A 17,641-nucleotide genomic window follows, 5' to 3' on the forward strand; every position below is an offset into this window, starting at 1 on the left:
CTTCCTGCAGCTTTCTCTGCTGACATGCTCCTCAGCCTGAAATCCTCCTCGTTTGCCCTCAGCTCCTCACCATGGCCTGTGCTCTCTGTTTCAGGCTGAGAACAACGGGAAGCCCCGGCTGGTCCGTGAGGAGTCATCTCTTAATATCCCAGCTATTGCTGCTGCCCACGTTATTAAGAGATACGTTGCCCAGGCACCGGGTGAACTCTCCTTGGAGGTAAGCAGTTAAGGGCGTTCCTTGTTGTCCTGTACAGAAGAGTATAACATGTGAAGCTATCAGGAATATTCTCAGACACCTTCAGAGTGTTTGGTGTGGTGAAGCCCAGCAGATGCGGTTCCAGGTTAGACTTGCACTGGGTTGGATGCAGGGAGGAGTTCAGCCATCTCTAAACTATGGCTCTATTTTGCATTTGGATCTTGTGATCAAAGAGCTACTGCCCAGTGTGGTAGCCTGGTCTCTGAGCAATGGCAGAGCAGTGTATGGAGTGTGCAGATCTGTTCAGGCTCTGTTTGGCTGACTTATGCCTGCGGTTTAATTGGAGCTCTCCCTTTGGCAAAGAGCCTGCTGCTTTTGAGAACCATTTGGTACTGAACAGCTGAATTCCGTATGTTGTGTATTGTAGTGACTCTTGTACCTCCACGTTCAGTTGTACGACTGCAAATGCCTGAAGAGCTGCACTGGTGCAATCGCTCTCTAGCTTGACGATATTGGGCAGTGCAGAAGAATGCAGTCATTTGAGCTGCGCTTTCCTCCCAGCTGTGCTGTAGCTGGGATTGACGTTGCAATCTCTTGCAGGTGGGAGACCTCGTGTGCGTCATCGAGATGCCGCCTCAGGAGCTGAGCCCCCGCTGGAGAGGCAAGCACGGCTTTCAGGTAGGCCCAAGCTTCAGACGTGAGAGCGCAACTTCGGTCGAGGCAGGAATCTCAGCTTAGAGCTGCCCTGCCTGCACAGCATGGCTCCACATGGAAAATGGTTTCCTTGTGCTGGTGTCAGAGGACTTTCCCTTTTGCTGTGGGCTTGGGCCAGAGCTGAAAGTTGGTCTTTGTAGGAAACTGCCTCCTCAGTTAACTTAGAAAGAAGAGCCCTCACAGCGTGCATCAGGTCACGGCCACTGAACCGCACCTTTGGAAATGCAGCAGCTAGGACACGTGTTTCAGTGTCTCTGAGCACTTGTGCTTGCACCCATGCAGAAGGGGAAGTCGGTGTCTTTTAGGAAGTCGCTGCCTGTCAGCTGAGATGAGGCAGGGTAACAGAGCCTCTGCGTGCTTGCTGCTGCTGCTGGCTGCAGAAGGCTGGGTAGCTCAGAGCTGGGGATGGCAGCTGCATCTCGGTCAGCAAGCAGAAAGTTCATAGGCTGTGCTAACTCAGATCTAGCTGCATCAATCTATCATAATATATAGCTTCTGTATGAAGTCTTTCCCTTCGGGCACGCTTGAGATTTAGGGGTGCATAGCATACTTGTTCTTTCCCCGCTCCATACACAGTTTTATGGATATTTGCCTGCCAATTTGGAATAATTATTAATTTTAAGCAGGCCATTTTTTGGTTGGATTGTCTTACGGAGCATCCGGCAGGCACGTGATGAGGAAAAGGTGATGTTTGAACAGTTCAGGCCTGAGAAACGCTGCCTTCAGAATCGCACCTCTCTTCTTCTTGTTACAGGTTGGATTTTTCCCTGGTGAGTGTGTGGAGCTCATTAACGGAAAAATCCCGGAGTCTCTCATCAATTCAGTGCCAAAGCCAGGTACGATGAGACATTTGATGGTGCAGGGAAGCTAAATGGAGTCTTTTTTGGGTGTGTTCCATGTTTAATACCTCCCTTATCCTTCCCCCCTTATCCTCTGTGCTGATGATCCTTCCTGCATAGCACGGGGCGTATGGCTGGTGTTTTGTAGGCAGTGAGAATGAGGGAAGGCAAAGGCAGTTCTCCTGCAAGTCAGTACGAGGCTGAGAACAGCCAGCGTCCCTGGTGGACAGATAGAGGTCTGGTTGTGCTAGTGACACGCTTGATCAGAACGTGGCTTTTCAAGAGGGTCCTTAATGCCCAGGTTGAGCAAGCTAAGCAAGAGGAGTGCATTCAACTCCATCAGAACGTGCAGAGATTTGGCCCAGTCCTCCTGTGTTTTATGACTGGAGTTGGGGATATCCTAGAATCCTTGTAGAATGGCTTGGCATGGAAGGCAGCTCGAGGATCATCAAGCTCCAAGCCCCTGCCTCAAGCTGGGCTGCCAACCAAGCACCACGTCTAATGTGGGACTGGACCAGGCTGCCCAGGGCCCCATCCAGTCTGGCCTTGGACTCCTCCAGGGTTGGGGAAAATCCATTTTGGTACGCACTTGCTCATCATGTTCTTCCCGTTTTGAGGTGCTCTGTAGAATGTGTTGTGCTCGGCCTCGTCCAACGGAGCCAAACCTGAGATGAACTGGTTTCTTCCTTTTGTTGTGCAGTGCCAAAGAAGCGCGGCAAGCTCCTCACCTTCCTTCGTTCCGTGGTGAAGGCCCGCCCAAAGCAACGGAAAGAGCGGGAGGTGGAGAAGGAGAGGGTGTTTGGCCGTGACCTGGGAGAGCATCTTCTCCACTCTGGTCGTGATGGTAAGGGACAGCCCATTCCTGAGAGCTTCCCTGTTTGAGAACCTAGAGATGAAAGGGAGATGGTATGTAGCAAGGGGCAGGTTGATACCAGTGGAGAAACGGGGAATGGGAGTTGATGGCTGAAAGATCAACTGAGGAGGTGATGGCTGCAAGGGAAATGCTCCCAAGAGACAAGCACGTTTGTATTTGCTTCAGCCAAGCCCGGCTGGGCTTAGTGGATGGGATGTGACGGGAGCGCAGCCTGAGGCAGGACTTGACTGAGGAGCTCCAGTAACCGCCGGCACGTGTTCTTTAGTCCCCCAGGTCCTCCAGAGCTGCGCCGAGTTCATCGAGCAGCATGGCGTGGTGCAGGGGATATACCGCCTGTCCGGCGTGGCGTCCAACGTCCAGAGACTGCGGTAAGAGTGCTGCGACTGACAGACACAGCTGCCAGCAGGGGCACGTGCCCTGTTGCGGGCGTTCAGAGGCCTGCGGGCAATGCCTTAGCACAGAGAAAAGGTCTCCTTTGGGAACATCCCATCCAGCACGGCTGACGTGGTGCTGGTGGCCGAGTGTTTGTGTTCTCCTGTACATCAGGAAGCCCTTCTGATTCTTGATTGCATTGGGTGTGGCTTTTGACTTGCTTTCCTCTTTCTCAACCGCTTTCGTGTCCTTCTCTGCAGCCAGGAATTTGAGTCTGAGCAGGTTCCTGAGCTAACCGTCCGCGACGTTCACAGCGCGAGCTCCCTCTGCAAAATGTACTTCAGGGAGCTCCCGACCCCCCTGCTGACCGACCAGCTGTACGACAAGTTCTCGGTAAGCACGAGGCAACGCCTTTCCTTTCCCTCTTCGCTGGGCCTCTTGGGAGATGGCTGCAGCAGTGCCCCAGCTCTGAGGCCCTTCTTCTGTTAGCCCCATGGGGTTTACTCGCATGTCTTTGCCACATCCTGCTTCGTGCTGATGCCACTTCTGGTGGCCCCAGGAGGTGGTTATTTCCATATTCACAATGCTTGCGAGAATTCCTGTGTTGTTTGTTTGTTTGTTTGTTTTTTGCTATTCCCCAGCTATTTCTGGAACAGGAAGGGGATTAATAGCCAAGTGTACTTGCAGATGAATGCCCCCTGCGAGGAGCTGAGCTGCCCAACCAGGCTGTAAACCGGCCCGGTGCTTGGACTCCTTGGCCTTGGTGGCACCAGCTGCGTGCCGCTATGTTTGCCAGATGCCTCTGGGGAGGCCTAAAATCTTTCTCAGTGCTGACCAGCAGCGCGCTGTGCCCATGGTTCCCGACCCTGCGGCAGGTATCTCGCCTGATTTGTGTCTCAATCCCTTTCTGCCCTTTTCCAGGATGCTGTTGGTGCCACTACAGAGGAGGAGCGGCTGGTCAGAATGCGGGACGTCATCCAGCAGCTGCCCGCTCCTCACTACAGGTCAGTGCTGCCCTCAGCCTGCTGAGCTCAGCCCTGCTGCACTTCAGAGGGCAATGGTGCGATTCCAGGCTTTGTCTCACGTGAGCAACACGATGCCTGGGTATGTTGAAGCGGTTGAAGGCTACACGGGTTTAATTTACAGGGTTAATTTATTGGGTCAGGTCCTGGGCACGGGGGCACGCTTGGTGCAGCTGATGGCTGTGGCTGTGCTGTGCTGGTGCTGGGTGCTGCAGCGTGGCACTTGGTCAAGTTGGGTCTACTTCATCTTCAGCATCAGTAGCAGTAATAACAACTAGTGTGAATTGAGGTTTGCTTTGTGAGTGGCAGCACGGCATGCTGGCTGGTGCTGAACATTTGCCTCTCTTGTTTCCCAGGACCCTGGTGTTCCTGATGAGACACTTGGCCTGTCTTGCTGCAAAGAACTCTGTCACCAACATGCACGCTAAGAACTTAGCCATTGTGTGGGCTCCAAACCTCCTAAGGTAAACTTCTTTTTCCGTTTCAACAGAACGCTTACATCTGTTCTCCAGTAGAATAAAGCAGTCCTCCCTTCTTCTGCACCACATGTGCTCTTCTCCTGTAAAATGTGCAGTGAGTGGCTGACAGCAGAGCAGGAGCCTGGACTGTTCTCCAACCCCACGTGGGCACAATTTCTAGCTGAGCATTGCTGCTCTCTTGTTTAGATGGGACTGGTGTGTCCTTGATCAGCCAGGAGAACTTCTTCAGTGGCATCTCTTATATGCCCGCTGCGGAAGTCTCCAGAGAACAAATGTGACAGCTTTGGGCTGCAGTAATTCAGACCTGGGGAAGCGATCTTGGCTGAATGACTTCTAAAACCTGCCTTTTCTACAGATCACAGCAGAGCGAGTCTGCCTGCGCCAGCGGGAGAGCTGCCTGCACGGAACTGCAGACGCAGTCGGCTGTGGTGGAATTCATCATCGACCACACAGACGTCCTCTTCTGCTCCACATCCGGATCGGACATTGCAGATGGAGCAGGTGAGTGTCTTCCTCCATTAGCTTTATCTTGGTCAGACACCTGGATCAAATGCAGGCCTTCTCCAAGTCCTTTGAAATACACTTTTCCTGTCGAGGGAACAGCAGACTTCTGGGCTTAGATTGGAATCTGGCGTCCAGTTGCTGGATGCTGAGAATGTGCAAGCCCAAACGTGACAAGGAGAAAACTGTCACCATCATTATGATGTTTTGCAAGCAGGTGAAGCTTGATTAACGTGTGGCAGCGAAGCTTTCTCAGTTCCCTGTCCCCCTTTTCTAGGGTTTTTGTTTGCCTGTTTCGATACAGGGAGCTGCTCCTAATTATGACTGCGTCCTTTGCCATAGACACACCTCTGAGCACATGGTTGTTTTGAGCTGCTCTTCTTCCAGTGGCTCGGATAAGCAAGTCTGAGGAAAACACAGCAGCTCCCCCGGACCTGCGATGGCTGTGCTGCCGCTTTCTGATCCTGGCTCTCACCTGTGGTTTTCCCTTCCAGGGCACAGTTCTCTCTCAGGGCCCCAGTCTGTGCGGGCGTCTTCTGCTGCCACAGAGCTGCTCAGCCTGGAGGAGGCGCAGGCACGGAGGCGAGGCCACAGCAGCTCTCCTGTCGTTGTGACAGAGAGCAGGGACATAGAGGTGGAAGAAGGCCCCACAGCTGTACGGGGGAAATTCCACACAGTCATCGACTTTCCACCTGAAAGGTAAAGAGGACTTTGTTTTCCAGCAGCTATCATCACTGTTTGGGTGGGTTGTGTTTGTTCTGTCTCCATTATTTCTAGTGCCTAAACTTGTGGAAATTAGATTTAATGAATGGTGCCTGAAGTGTTGCAGTGAATCTCCCCTCCCTTTGGACTGTGAGATTCAACTAACATTGAGTTGCCCGCCGGGCTCAGTTTAGCCTCACAACGGTGCCGTTCCTTCCTTGCTGGGCAGGCAGTGACGAGATGCACAAAGCCACGCTGACGTCTACCCTGGCCTGTGCTGGCTCTACCTGGAAACGTTGGGGTTTTCCAGATTTCAGAGCCTCGTGCCTGAATCCAGTTCCGGATCTCCTCTACGCAGAGCCGTTGGTCAGACCTGCTGACACTAGAAACTAGACATGGCAGTGAAATGGGCCGATGAGCTGTCAGTGTCAGAGTCAGAGATGCTTTTGAAGTTCCTTTATGGCTGTGCAATTCCTCAGCCAGCAGTTATGCCTGCCTACTCAATCAAAGCCACCCTTTGATGCTGTCCTGTACAGGTGTGGAGCCTGTGGACCTCACATGCTCTGCATCTTGCTTGACACAGTTGAGGGGAATTTAGCCAGCAAGACTTCAGGGCTGAGCTATAGGAATGGAACCATCCTCAACTGCTTGAAATGGAGCGAGTTTCTAAGCTGTGTTTCAGCAGGAACCAGGCGGTGCTAGGAACAAGCAACTGTTGGCACGAGCTCAGTGCAGCTCTTCCCTCACCCTGCGCCACGCACGACTCACGCCATTCCCTGTTTTCTCTCTCCAGACCCAGTCCACCCAGCAAGATAAAGGAATCACCAGCTGGCTGTTGGTGTTCCTGCTTCAGCCTGGGGAAACCATCGTCTGGGGCCAAACGCCAGCCACAGCACCATCCCAGGGAGCCCTCAGAAATAGAAATCGTAGTGCTGGCAGGTAAGGGTGCAAATCCAGCTTTCAACGCCTTGCTTTTCAGCAACATAGAATTCTTGCTGTCAGTGGGCTTGTATCTACTTCCAGCGTTCCAACCCATACCTAACACCTTTAGTTCTCCCCTGATCAAGAACCCCTTTTGTAATTCAGCTTGTGAAAGTTTGGCGCTAACCCCTGTGTATCCTTCCTAGATGAACTGAGCCCTTGTCCACCCAGAAGAGCTGGAGCAAGTAGCGAAGCTGGGCTGTGTGCTTCCACCAATGGAGAGCTCTTGGGAAGCACAAATGGCTGCGGATCACGTGACAGCCTTGCACGTAACAACAGTGATGGAGAGAGGGAGCTCATCCAAGTTGAAGCCCTCATTTCTCCTGGCTGTGCTGAAGATGCTGACCTGTGCCCACCAGGCACCGCAGTCACCAGCCTGGACTGTGACCCGGCACCTTTGCAGTGCAGCCCAGCCCAAGTACAGTCCGAGTGCCCGGACAGCAACACCTCTGTGCAGGAGCAGGTCAGCATCAGCGAGGAGCAGCAGAGCCTCTTGGAGGGGGGCGTACAATCAGGCCTCCAGTCCCAGGCACCGTGCAGCATCTCTGAGAGCTCTGAGCCACTCTCTACGTGATCTTTCCATCCAAGAGAGGACGATTTCCATCTTTACCTGGACCTCTCACGCCCTCCTGTGTTTTCCTTTAATAATAAAAGCGCACTTATACTCACTCAACGCCTTGACTGCCTGTGGAGTCTTCATTCACGAGGACTGGGATGAATGCGGCACACAGCAAGGCACCTCAGCTGGCAACGCTGAGGCTGCAGGGTGCACGAAGCAGAGCTCTGGGTTATTTCCCATTCTGTCTGGCTTTGGGATGTCTGCAGGTCCCAGTTGGTACGGTAGCAAATAATCTCTAGCATCCTGGATTCTGCTCGTGGTGACCCCAAGCTTCCTGGCGGTGGCTTTGTGATGCCTTTCAGGGCTTTTGGATGCACTGTGATGCCTTGGCTGCTCCCTAGCACCTCTCTCCTCCGGCCGCGTCCATTCCTTGAAGGAATCAGCAGCTGGCTGTTGGTGTTCCTGTTTCAGCCTGGGAAAACCATCTTCTGTGGGCAAACGCCAACTGCAGTGCAATGCCAGGGAGCCTGCAGAAATGCAAGTCGTAGTGCTGGCAGGTAAGAGTGCAAATCCTGCTTCCAAAGCTCTGCTTTCCAGCAACATAGAATGCATGCTGTCACTGGGCTTGATTGCCCTTCTAGCGTTCCAGCCCATACCTGACACCTTCAGTTCTCCCCTGATCAAGAACCACTTTTGTAATTCAGCCTGGGAGAGTTTGACACCAACCCCTGTTCATTCTTTTATAGGTGATTCGTGCTCTTGTCAACCGAGCAGAGCCAGAGCATGTAGTGATGCTGGGCTGTGTGCTTCCACCAACGGAGAGCTGTTAGGAAGCACAAATGGCTGTGGTTCAGCTGACAGCCTGCCGCATAACAACAGTGATGGAAAGAAGGAGCTGATCCAAGTTGAAGCCCTCATTTCTCCCGGCTGACACAAAACTGGTCAGAGTGGCTGACACAGCAAAAGGCTGTGCTGCCTTCCAGCGAGACCTGGAGAGTTGGGTGGGGAGAAACGGAATGAGAAAGAACAAGGGCAGGTGTGGAGTCTTGCATCTGGGCAAGAGCAACCTGAGTACCAGTATAGGTTGGGGGCTGAGCTGTTGGAGAGCAGCGTAGGAGAAAGGGATCGGGGGATCCTGGTGGGCGGTAGGAGGAGCATGAGCCAGCACTGTGCTCTCGTGGCCAAGAGGGCATCGTGGGGTGTATGAGAAAGAGTACGGATAGGAGGTGGAGAGGTGCTCTTTCCCCTCTACTCTGCCCTGATGAGTGGAGCATCTCCCTGTGAGGAAAGGCTGGAGGAGACTGAGGGGTGACCTCGTTGATGTTTATAAATGTGTGAATAGTGAGCGTGAGGAGGATGAAGGCAAGCTCTTCTCAGTGACATCCAGTGATAGGACAAGGGGCAATGTGTGCAAGCTGGAGCATAGGAGGTCCCACATAAATAAGAGGAAAAACTTCTTCACGGCAAGGGTAACAGAACACTGGGATGGGCTGCCCAAAGAGGTTGTGGGATCTCCTGTGGAGACATTCAGCAGCTACCTGGACATGTTCCTGTGTGCCCTAATCTAGGTGATCCTGCCCCAGCAGGGGGATTGGACGAGGTGATCTTTGGAGGTCCCTTCCAATTCCTGACATTCTGTGATTCTGTGCAAACTTGGTTCACGGTAGTACTTTTGCTGCTGGGAAATAGGAGCGCTGATCTTTGGGGTAAGTTCAGCAAGGTGGACTCCCCTAAGCTGATACTGACTTCATCCTATAGCGTTGACTTCTGTCCTGATTTATTCCATGCCAGAAGTTCCGGATGCTGTCAGGAGTTATTCAAGCCCATTGGTGTTAATTTGATCCTGGACTGGCTGCTGCTTGACATGCTGTCTGCACAGAGGTAACGCATGCATTAATTTGTTTCCTGTCCTCTGCTGTTTTGTCTCTTGTTTTTAGTTAATGCTGAAAACCCACCTACGGCTGTGGTTGGGAAATTGGTTCACTTGCTCGATCGGACCCAGATTTTCAGGAGGAGCTGGAGCTAATGAAACTGTGTGAGGAAGCTGTGACCTTGGTCCGATCTAATCAACAGCTTGAAAATGACCTCAATCTCATGGACCTCAAGATTGGACTGCTAGTGAAGAACAGAATGACACTGCAGGTAGGAAATGCAGTGCTGGGAGACTAGGAGAGTGAATTGAGGCCAATGGCAGTTAGCATGAGGACCTTCTGAGCCTGGATCTCACTTACTCAGATGCAGTGGGAAGTATTTCCCCCAGAGTTACAGGTTTTCCTCCCAGTAAGTTCCTAACTGTTCCACTTATTACTATGTATCCCTAGAAAGAGAACTGCAGCAGAAACATCAAGGCTTCAAGTGTTTTAAAAACAAAGCACCAGAAAAAAACCCACTCGGGACCAAGGGAAAGCAATAGATGGTATGCTTGAAGGCTCTGAGAAGTGTTTGTCTCTTCACTTGTGGTTACGTGAGTCATGGACTTGCACACCTCAATTTCTTCTCACGTTTTGTGTGCTGTATCAGAAGGGGGAGGTGATTTTGGAGCAGGAAATGTGCTCAGGCTGCTTGGTGTTGGTTGGCTGATGGAAGCCCCCTCTGTCACTTTGCTGACGATTGATTGCACACAAGAACAACGTTGCTGATACAGCGGTGCCTTTTTTTAACTCAAGCTGAAGTTACAGTCACCTTTTCCTTTGGTCCTGAATAGCGTGGTGCTAGGCTTGACCTTGTGTAAAATCTGAACCATGGCAGCAGTAAAGTTCAGTTCCAAAGGAGGCTCCAGCTCTTGGGCTGATGCTGGCAGCAAAAAGTATCATCGTTATCAGAGCGGTGGAGGCAGGGAGTCAGCAAAATGGAAACAGGGCTTGGGGCTTCAAGCACAGTTGAGAAAGAAAGGCATTTTCAAGCATCTTCAGAACGCTACCAGCTCTGACAGTAGTCCCTGCTCAAAGCAATTAGTCCTTGTAGGTTCTCAACCAATTCTGGAACGTGGGGACAAGACAGAAATCGCTGCTACAACAGATAATGTTTCACTTCATGATCTCCTGATGTACCTTGACTGCCTTATCCACACATAAGGAAGTGCTATCGTGCAGCTTTTTCCCATATTGCGTGTTATTTAAATGTGGAATCTGTCCCTCTGTGTTCTTTGCAGGATGTTGTTTCTCATAGCAAAAATCTTAGCAAGGAGAACAAGGAACAGCTCTGTGACGTGATGACGCTGAACGAGCAAAAGGGAGGTTTGAAAGCTTTGAGCAAAGAGGAGAGGGAAAAGCTGGAAGCCTATCAGCATCTTTTCTACTTGAGGTATGCAGCTTTTCATTCACTGCTCTTGTCGTAGATGCTTACGTGTATTGGAACAGTCTGTGCTTATGCTCTGCAGTGTTGAGGCGCTGTCTGTCTTTGTGGTGTTGGCTTTTGTGGACACGTGCTGTATGGGAACTGCTGAGTCATGGCCTGAACCTCTGATTGATCACCTGAGGCGAGCAGTGAGTCAGGCAGAGGAGCACAGGTGAAGGCAATGCAGCTGTGCTGCTGGAAGGGGTGCAGCCAGGCTACAGCCCTCCTAGACCTGTTTAAGAGCTGGCTGCCAGTGGGGAAGGATCTCGTCTGGAGATCTGCTCTGCTGGAGTTTTGTAAGTGAGCCCAGGATAGGGGTAAGCCTTCTATTTATTCTCCTTTTGTTAGCTTAGTCTGCTTTGTCAAACTCTCTTGTTTATTTCATAATGACAACATCTTAATAGTCATTGATTATACACGTGCACTAAGTACTTTTTCTTCTTGTTTTAGACTACTCCAACGTACTTGGCCAAGCTGCTTTTGCAGATGCCTCAAAACAAACCCACAGAGTTCATGGATTCAGCCATCTTCACGCTGCATAACTACGCATCCAGTCAGAGAGAGGAATCTCTGCTGTTGCGGCTGTTGCAAACAGCATTGCAGGAAGAGATCAAGTACGTTGTAGCATAGGACACAGCCTTGCTGTTGCCTGAGTTTGGGCCGCTGCTAAAATTGCAGCTGTTGTTGTGTGATGTCCCGTGCTCATTAGCTGATAATGCTGAACTGTCCCTGCCTTCTGCTCATGCTGTTTCACGTCAGTCCTTTCTGTAACCTGGAAGGAGGAGGAATTACCTTTGTTCTTTAGGATTAAAGCCATTTTTCTTTAGCCAATGCTTTCTTGCTCAGGGAGGCACTATTTTTGATCTACTGCAGTGCTTTCCTAAGATTCATTCCCATCTAAGTTCTCTGCTGTCTAGTAAGAAGGACTTGGCACAGACTGCGAGCTTGGGCTTTACAGGCCAGAGTGAAGCTGACGCGAAGGTCACTGTTTTCCAAAACTGATGAGGAGGCTGAAAATCAGATGCTGTCTGGTTTGGGTTTTTTACTGGCTGTCAGGCTTAAGGATTCTGGCTGTCTGTCGGCATAATGGAGTTGATTGGCACTTAGGAGTTTGGTGTTTATGACTTCTGGCTGATACGGAGCTTCACAACTTGCTAGGAATAGCAAATACATATAATGTTGGAGGCAGTCATGCCTTTTTTGATGCTTTTAAGTATGAGGATGGTATGTGCCCTCCAACAGGTAACGCCTAAAAGGTTTGTTTAATTATTATTATCTTTTCTTGGAGTAGTAGTTCAGGAAAGTGCATGTCTATGCTTTATTCTCTGCTGCTGGATTTCCCATAGCGGCATGCTGTGAATGGCTTTTGTTGCTGATTGCTTACTTGTTGAAATACTGAAAGAAAATAGTTGTGCCTGTGTAGAACTCCCTTTGTTTCCTCTGTATTTTTGAGATGCGCTCTTTCAACCGTGGTGCCCGTGGTCAGAACGCACTGAGGCAGATCTTGGCCCCAGTTGTGAAGGAAATAATTGAGGACGAATCGCTCAACGTCAGAACGGATCCAGTGGATATTTACAAGTGCTGGGTGAACCAGATGGGATCTCAGAATGGTGAGGCCGGGTATGGAAGCTGTTGCTACTGTTTTTTTCTGAAAGTTGCTCAGCTGCTTTGCATTGCTCTATTAATCGTTCCAAACCATCCCTGGATTCATTGCATGCATCTGTCCAATGGATACCGGCTTTTTTCCATCAGCTCGAGATGGCTTTCTTCTGAAAGGTATAAAGATCATCTTGTGACAGGGGTGTTGAGCCTATTAGAAGTGAATCTCATGAAGAGATAGGCCAAGAAAAGCCCCAAAGCATTTCTTCTGTGTTAACTCATAGGTACAGATACCGTAGCTCTTACTCTACCAAGCCAATCTCTGCCCACAACTCGGGCAGGCTGCCCAAGGAGGCTGTGGATGCCCCATCCCTGGAGGCGTTCAAGGCCTGGCTGGATGTGGCTCTGGGCAGCCTGGGCTGGCGGTTGGTGAACCTGCACGCAGCGGGGGGTTGGAACGAGATGAGCATTGTGGTCCTTGTCAACACAGGCCGTGTTCATAGAATCACAGCATGCAGCTGTTCCTGTCTGCCCATGAGAAGGTTTCATCCACCTGGTCATCCTGGTTGGTTGGCCTGTAGTTCCCCCGCTACGTCATCTGTCCCTGTCCTCCCTTTAATCTGTGTCTATAAAGTCTTGATGGGCTCCCATCCGTCCCCAGTCAGAGTTCTGTGTTTCTTCCAGTGCTTGATGTTCACCAGATTTTGAGGGTTCTGTTGTTGGTTGTATTTGTTTTGTTTTTAAGGCACTTCAAGGGAAGTGGTGGAAAAGCAATGCTATGAAGTAAAAGACAACTGTCCCAGCGCAGCACTCTGCGTGAGTTACTATCTTAACACTGCAATGTGCAGCTTGTGTTTTCACTGATTTATTTGCGACCTGAGGTACTACTGCGTATCGCAGGTGACCTTCTTGACTCTAGAGAGCGTGTCTGCATGTGGTACAGAAAGATACAGTTCAGAGTTAGCTGGGCCTGTTCTCACAGCGACTGCTGCAGGGACAGCAGAGGACGTGAGAAGTCCTTTGCTCTTTCAGTGCTAGAATTCTAACGAAAGTGAACGTGCAGCTCTTTGCAGCCAGGTGAGCGTGGATCTGTTTGTGTGTCAAGCCAAAAATTCTGCCTGGCACTGACAAAAGTATATTAGGCTGAGGAGTGCTCACCTTCACATCTGACTTTTCCAAATAGCAAGTTGCCGTACGATGTTGCACCTGAACAAGCTCTTAATCACGGTGAGGTGAGGACGCACCTGGATGCCTCAATCCGAGATGTGAAGGCAGTGACAGACAAGTTCCTGTCTGCCATCGTTGTTCAGCTGACCAAATCCCGTAAGTCTGGTGTGTCACCGCGTTATCCTGCAGCAGTTAATAGTGGGTTCATCCGTGAGGAATTCTCACTTGCCTTTTATTTCCTTCGAAGTTACGGGATGCGTTTCATCGCCAAGGTACTGAAAGACTCCCGGCATGACAAGTTTCCTGATGCTGGCGAGGATGAGCTTCTGAAGGTAAGGAGCTGAGCAGCTCTGTGAATAAAGACGCTTTTTTCAGGTTGCTTGTGAGGTTCCTGAATTGCAGTATAAGTTCAGTATTGATGAGTATTTTGGCTTCCTTCCTTGTCTATCCCTTCTGCAGAGCTTATAGCCATCAATCTCAACGCGCCAGTCATGGGAGCAGTCCCACCATGTTTCAGTAACAGCAGCTAGATCGTAGTTAGCCTGGTGCACAATGGCTTCCAGTTCCTCCTGCTTGTTGCTCATGCTGCGTGCATTGGTATAGGTGCACTTGAGCCGAGTCATTTGCCTGACTCCCAGCTCTAAAATCGTTCCCCCAGGCTCTTCTCTTGTGAGGCCTGTACTGTCCCCTTCCCCCGTCATAATTAGTTGATTGCACAGGAAGAAAAGCTTGATGTCTGTGCCAAGGGAGACGTACACCGCACTTGCGCTGCCTGGACGATGTGGAAACTGGAAATTGTGGGGTGTGCTGAAGCATGCCCTCTCAGGTCAGTCTAAGCATACATAGAGTAGACCTGTCTAGCAAAACAGGGAATAGACAGTTAAACCCATTCTGTTGGGAAATACTCTCTCCTTCTAAGTACCTTTAGAACGTGAGTTTCTTCAGTTAATTACTCAACTCATTTGCTTTTCCTGAATGATCCTAAGTTCTTTTCTCAGGCGACATCTGCACTCTGCTCAGTCCAAGGAGAAATCCCTGCCCGCAGATGCAATGACACAGCGTGGCTCCCAACCTCATTTTTCATTGCTTACTCTTATGGTAGCTGCCATCCATGTCCACCCTGCATATTCTTAGAGCTCTTCTGGAGTCCATGGGGCAGACTTATGGTTGAACTAAAGGGAATTTTTTTATAATGCTCTAGCTCCAGATGATTATCCCTAGTATCATTATATTAAAAAAAAAAAAAGGCGTTTTGAAGTAGCGCGATATATCTTCTGTGCCTCAGAATGTGGCACGTGTGGCATGAGAGAGTTGTGAGGCCACGAGGACTGCCCAGACAGCATGAGAACTGTAAGAGCAGAGAGCTATAGGTGATGCAGCGCTATTGGTGCCACCCGCAGGAAGCGGTAGCTGGAACAAAATATGGCCAGAAGAGTGATCAGATTGCGTTTGGTAAGGAACTATTTCATTGGTTGTAGAACTTTGACAAAATGTATATTCAGGATGATGATCAGCATGCCAGGTGCTGGGACCATGCCGAAAGAGAAATGGTCTGAAAACGTCGGTGCCATTTGCAATATATCCCCTTCCACAAAGCCCTCAGATCCATGCTGCAACTGCATCCAAAGCAACCCAGAGCCCTGTGCTTGTTGTACCCGGAGCTATCGGTGCCAGGAGTTGCCGCTGTGTTTGCAAGGACGTTGTGTCAGCAGTGTGTCGTCAGTGGGGTTGTTTGATGGCAATGAAACCGCTGAATGGTGTACCTCAAGACTGAGAAAGAAGATGGTAGTGGTGACTGTGTGTCTGGGTATAGATAGCTTGATACAGATCTATAGGACTGCAGTGTGGATTGTACATAGGCCCTGCGCTGCGAGGTACGCTGTTGGGAAGCAATGTCCATCTGCCCGAGGGCAGGAAGGCCCTGCAGAGGGACGGCCTGAGGCCAGCCGTACGAGGCTGCACAGGAGCAAGCGCTGGGTCCTGCGCTGTGGTCATGAAGACCCCATGGCAGCTTCTGCAGGATTGGGCTGAGGTAGAATTCCAACCGCCCACTGATTCTAGAATGTTGGGTGTTGGAATCTTCTGGTCCTGTGACATGGTCTTGCCTCCCCACCCTGTCGTCATGGCGGAGCAGCCTGGTGGCCCTTAGTGATGTCACAAGAGGCTGGAATGAGGGGAGGAGCAGTGCGTGCTGCGTCCCTTCATTGGAGCGCTTGAGCTCTGCGTGAGTAGCTCGCTTGTTGCCCTTGTGCAGCGACTGAGTGCCTTCATTTTCACCCCGTCTTGTGCAGCATATCTTGTAGGTAAGCTGAGACAGCGTGGGATGGACGGGTGGGCAGAGAGCTGTTGAAAACTGCTGTCTGGTGGAGCTCCTAGCAGCTCACACTGCTTACTCTTGTCCATCAGACGTAACTTTCAGCCAGTACCTGCATTCCCAAGCGATCCACAAAGATGGCATTTGTCCCATGGCTTTTCCCTTGTCATCTTTGCTCCATTGTGCAAGCTCACAGACCTGTTCCTTCTCTCTCCTCTACCCGCTCCCTTGGTGCAGCTTTCGCTCGTGGAAGCACAGAGCAAAGTGACAAGAAACAGCTGCGAGTTCAAGGAATTGTCTACCTTGTTCTGATCTCCTGCCAGGTACGTGCCACGCTTTGTCCCCCCACGTGGTTGACCAGCACTGTGTCGCACCATGTTTGGTAACACAGCCTCACCCAGCTTTGATGGGACACTGGTCCCGTGTGGGTTTTTTCCCTTCCCCTGCAGCTCGGTCCTGTGGAGGATGCTGTGTGTGGTGCTGTGACCAGCTGGTCTGAAGGAAAGCAATCCCTTAGGCAAAGAGTCCTAGGCCCAGTTTGTGCCGAGCTGCACAGTGTGACCCAAGGTCACAAGCACGCATGCCTGGGCAGTGTGAGTGTGCGCGGCAGCTGTAGGGAGCACAGCAGAGATGCAAGCAGAGGAAATCCTTGATGTGCGGGGCTGCAGCAGGTGCCGGTGGTGAGGCTGCTGGGAGCCGTGGCCGGGGAGCAGATGCACCTGCAGCAATGATTCCTCTCACTGCCCTGCTGCTGCGCTGTCAGAGCGCCCTGGGCGAATGCATCTGCTGCTTTGTGCCAGTCCCCATCTGCTAGCAGAGGGACAGCCGCTTGGTCAAATGCTGCCTAATGGGCTGTCCCATTTGAACGGAGTGGACAGAGTGGTTGCTTCTAGAGCACCTGCCTGTGCCAGAGGATAGCCAAGGGTAGTTCTCCAGTAGTCTCTCAATACTGTGGTGTGTGAAGAGAGAAAATATGAGCGTGTTTCTCTTCAGTTCCAGCTTGTCGTGCCTGCTGTGATGGGCGTCGCGTGCAGCGAGATCAGCTGTGGGCCTGACATCGCACGGATGGAGGTAGAGTACGGAGCTCTGATTGGTCTTTGTTCCCTGACTTGAGCCAGCAGAGTGAGCTGCAGATGTGCTCTCCTGCTTTTCAAGAGAGAGCGAATCCTTGCGGCTCTATCGGTGTCACTGAAAAGCTGCCTTCAAGGCTTTCTTTCCTTGCTGCGGGCATGTTCTTAGCCTTGCCGTTCCTTCTTGTGTGCCCATGATAAGGACGGAGTGCACTTCCTGCAGCTTTCTCTGCTGACATGCTCCTCAGCCTGAAATCCTCCTCGTTTGCCCTCAGCTCCTCACCATGGCCTGTGCTCTCTGTTTCAGGCTGAGAACAACGGGAAGCCCCGGCTGGTCCGTGAGGAGTCATCTCTTAATATCCCAGCTATTGCTGCTGCCCACGTTATTAAGAGATACGTTGCCCAGGCACCGGGTGAACTCTCCTTGGAGGTAAGCAGTTAAGGGCGTTCCTTGTTGTCCTGTACAGAAGAGTATAACATGTGAAGCTATCAGGAATATTCTCAGACACCTTCAGAGTGTTTGGTGTGGTGAAGCCCAGCAGATGCGGTTCCAGGTTAGACTTGCACTGGGTTGGATGCAGGGAGGAGTTCAGCCATCTCTAAACTATGGCTCTATTTTGCATTTGGATCTTGTGATCCAAGAGCTACTGCCCAGTGTGGTAGCCTGGTCTCTGAGCAATGGCAGAGCAGTGTATGGAGTGTGCAGATCTGTTCAGGCTCTGTTTGGCTGACTTATGCCTGCGGTTTAATTGGAGCTCTCCCTTTGGCAAAGAGCCTGCTGCTTTTGAGAACCATTTCATACTGAACAGCTGAATTCCGTATGTTGTGTATTGTAGTGACTCTTCTACCTCCACGTTCAGTTGTACGACTGCAAATGCCTTAAGAGCTGCACTGGTGCAATCGCTCTCTAGCTTGA

At 51.0% G+C, this 17,641-nt stretch overlaps 1 protein-coding gene and 1 long non-coding RNA gene across 11 annotated transcripts in view; both read left to right on the forward strand.

The window, feature by feature from the left end:
- Positions 1-17,641, forward strand: part of LOC128078421 (rho GTPase-activating protein 32-like) — a 65,015-nt gene that overhangs the window by 41,031 nt on the left and 6,343 nt on the right. For 3 of the 10 annotated variants that reach the window (XM_052678600.1, XM_052678596.1, XM_052678598.1), the window contains 3 exons: positions 15,893-15,978; positions 16,649-16,726; positions 17,033-17,155. In XM_052678600.1, coding sequence (XP_052534560.1) covers positions 16,673-16,726; positions 17,033-17,155 — 177 coding nt within the window. In that variant the 5' untranslated portion in view covers positions 15,893-15,978; positions 16,649-16,672. Of the gene's footprint in view, positions 1-94; positions 218-13,032; positions 13,498-13,588; positions 13,674-14,060; positions 14,168-15,892; positions 15,979-16,648; positions 16,727-17,032; positions 17,156-17,641 lie in introns of those variants that run through there. The other 7 variants (XM_052678602.1, XM_052678601.1, XM_052678597.1 and 4 more) reach the window with 6 other exon arrangements.
- LOC128078423 (uncharacterized) lies at positions 6,503-8,127 on the forward strand. Its single transcript, XR_008205646.1, has 3 exons — positions 6,503-6,638; positions 6,827-7,796; positions 7,986-8,127. It is a non-coding gene; the product is annotated as an uncharacterized LOC128078423 (long non-coding RNA).

Source organism: Tympanuchus pallidicinctus, unplaced genomic scaffold (genome assembly GCF_026119805.1).
Source record: "Tympanuchus pallidicinctus isolate F22 unplaced genomic scaffold, pur_lepc_1.0 scaffold17, whole genome shotgun sequence".
In the NCBI taxonomy this organism is placed as follows: Eukaryota; Metazoa; Chordata; class Aves; order Galliformes; family Phasianidae; genus Tympanuchus; species Tympanuchus pallidicinctus.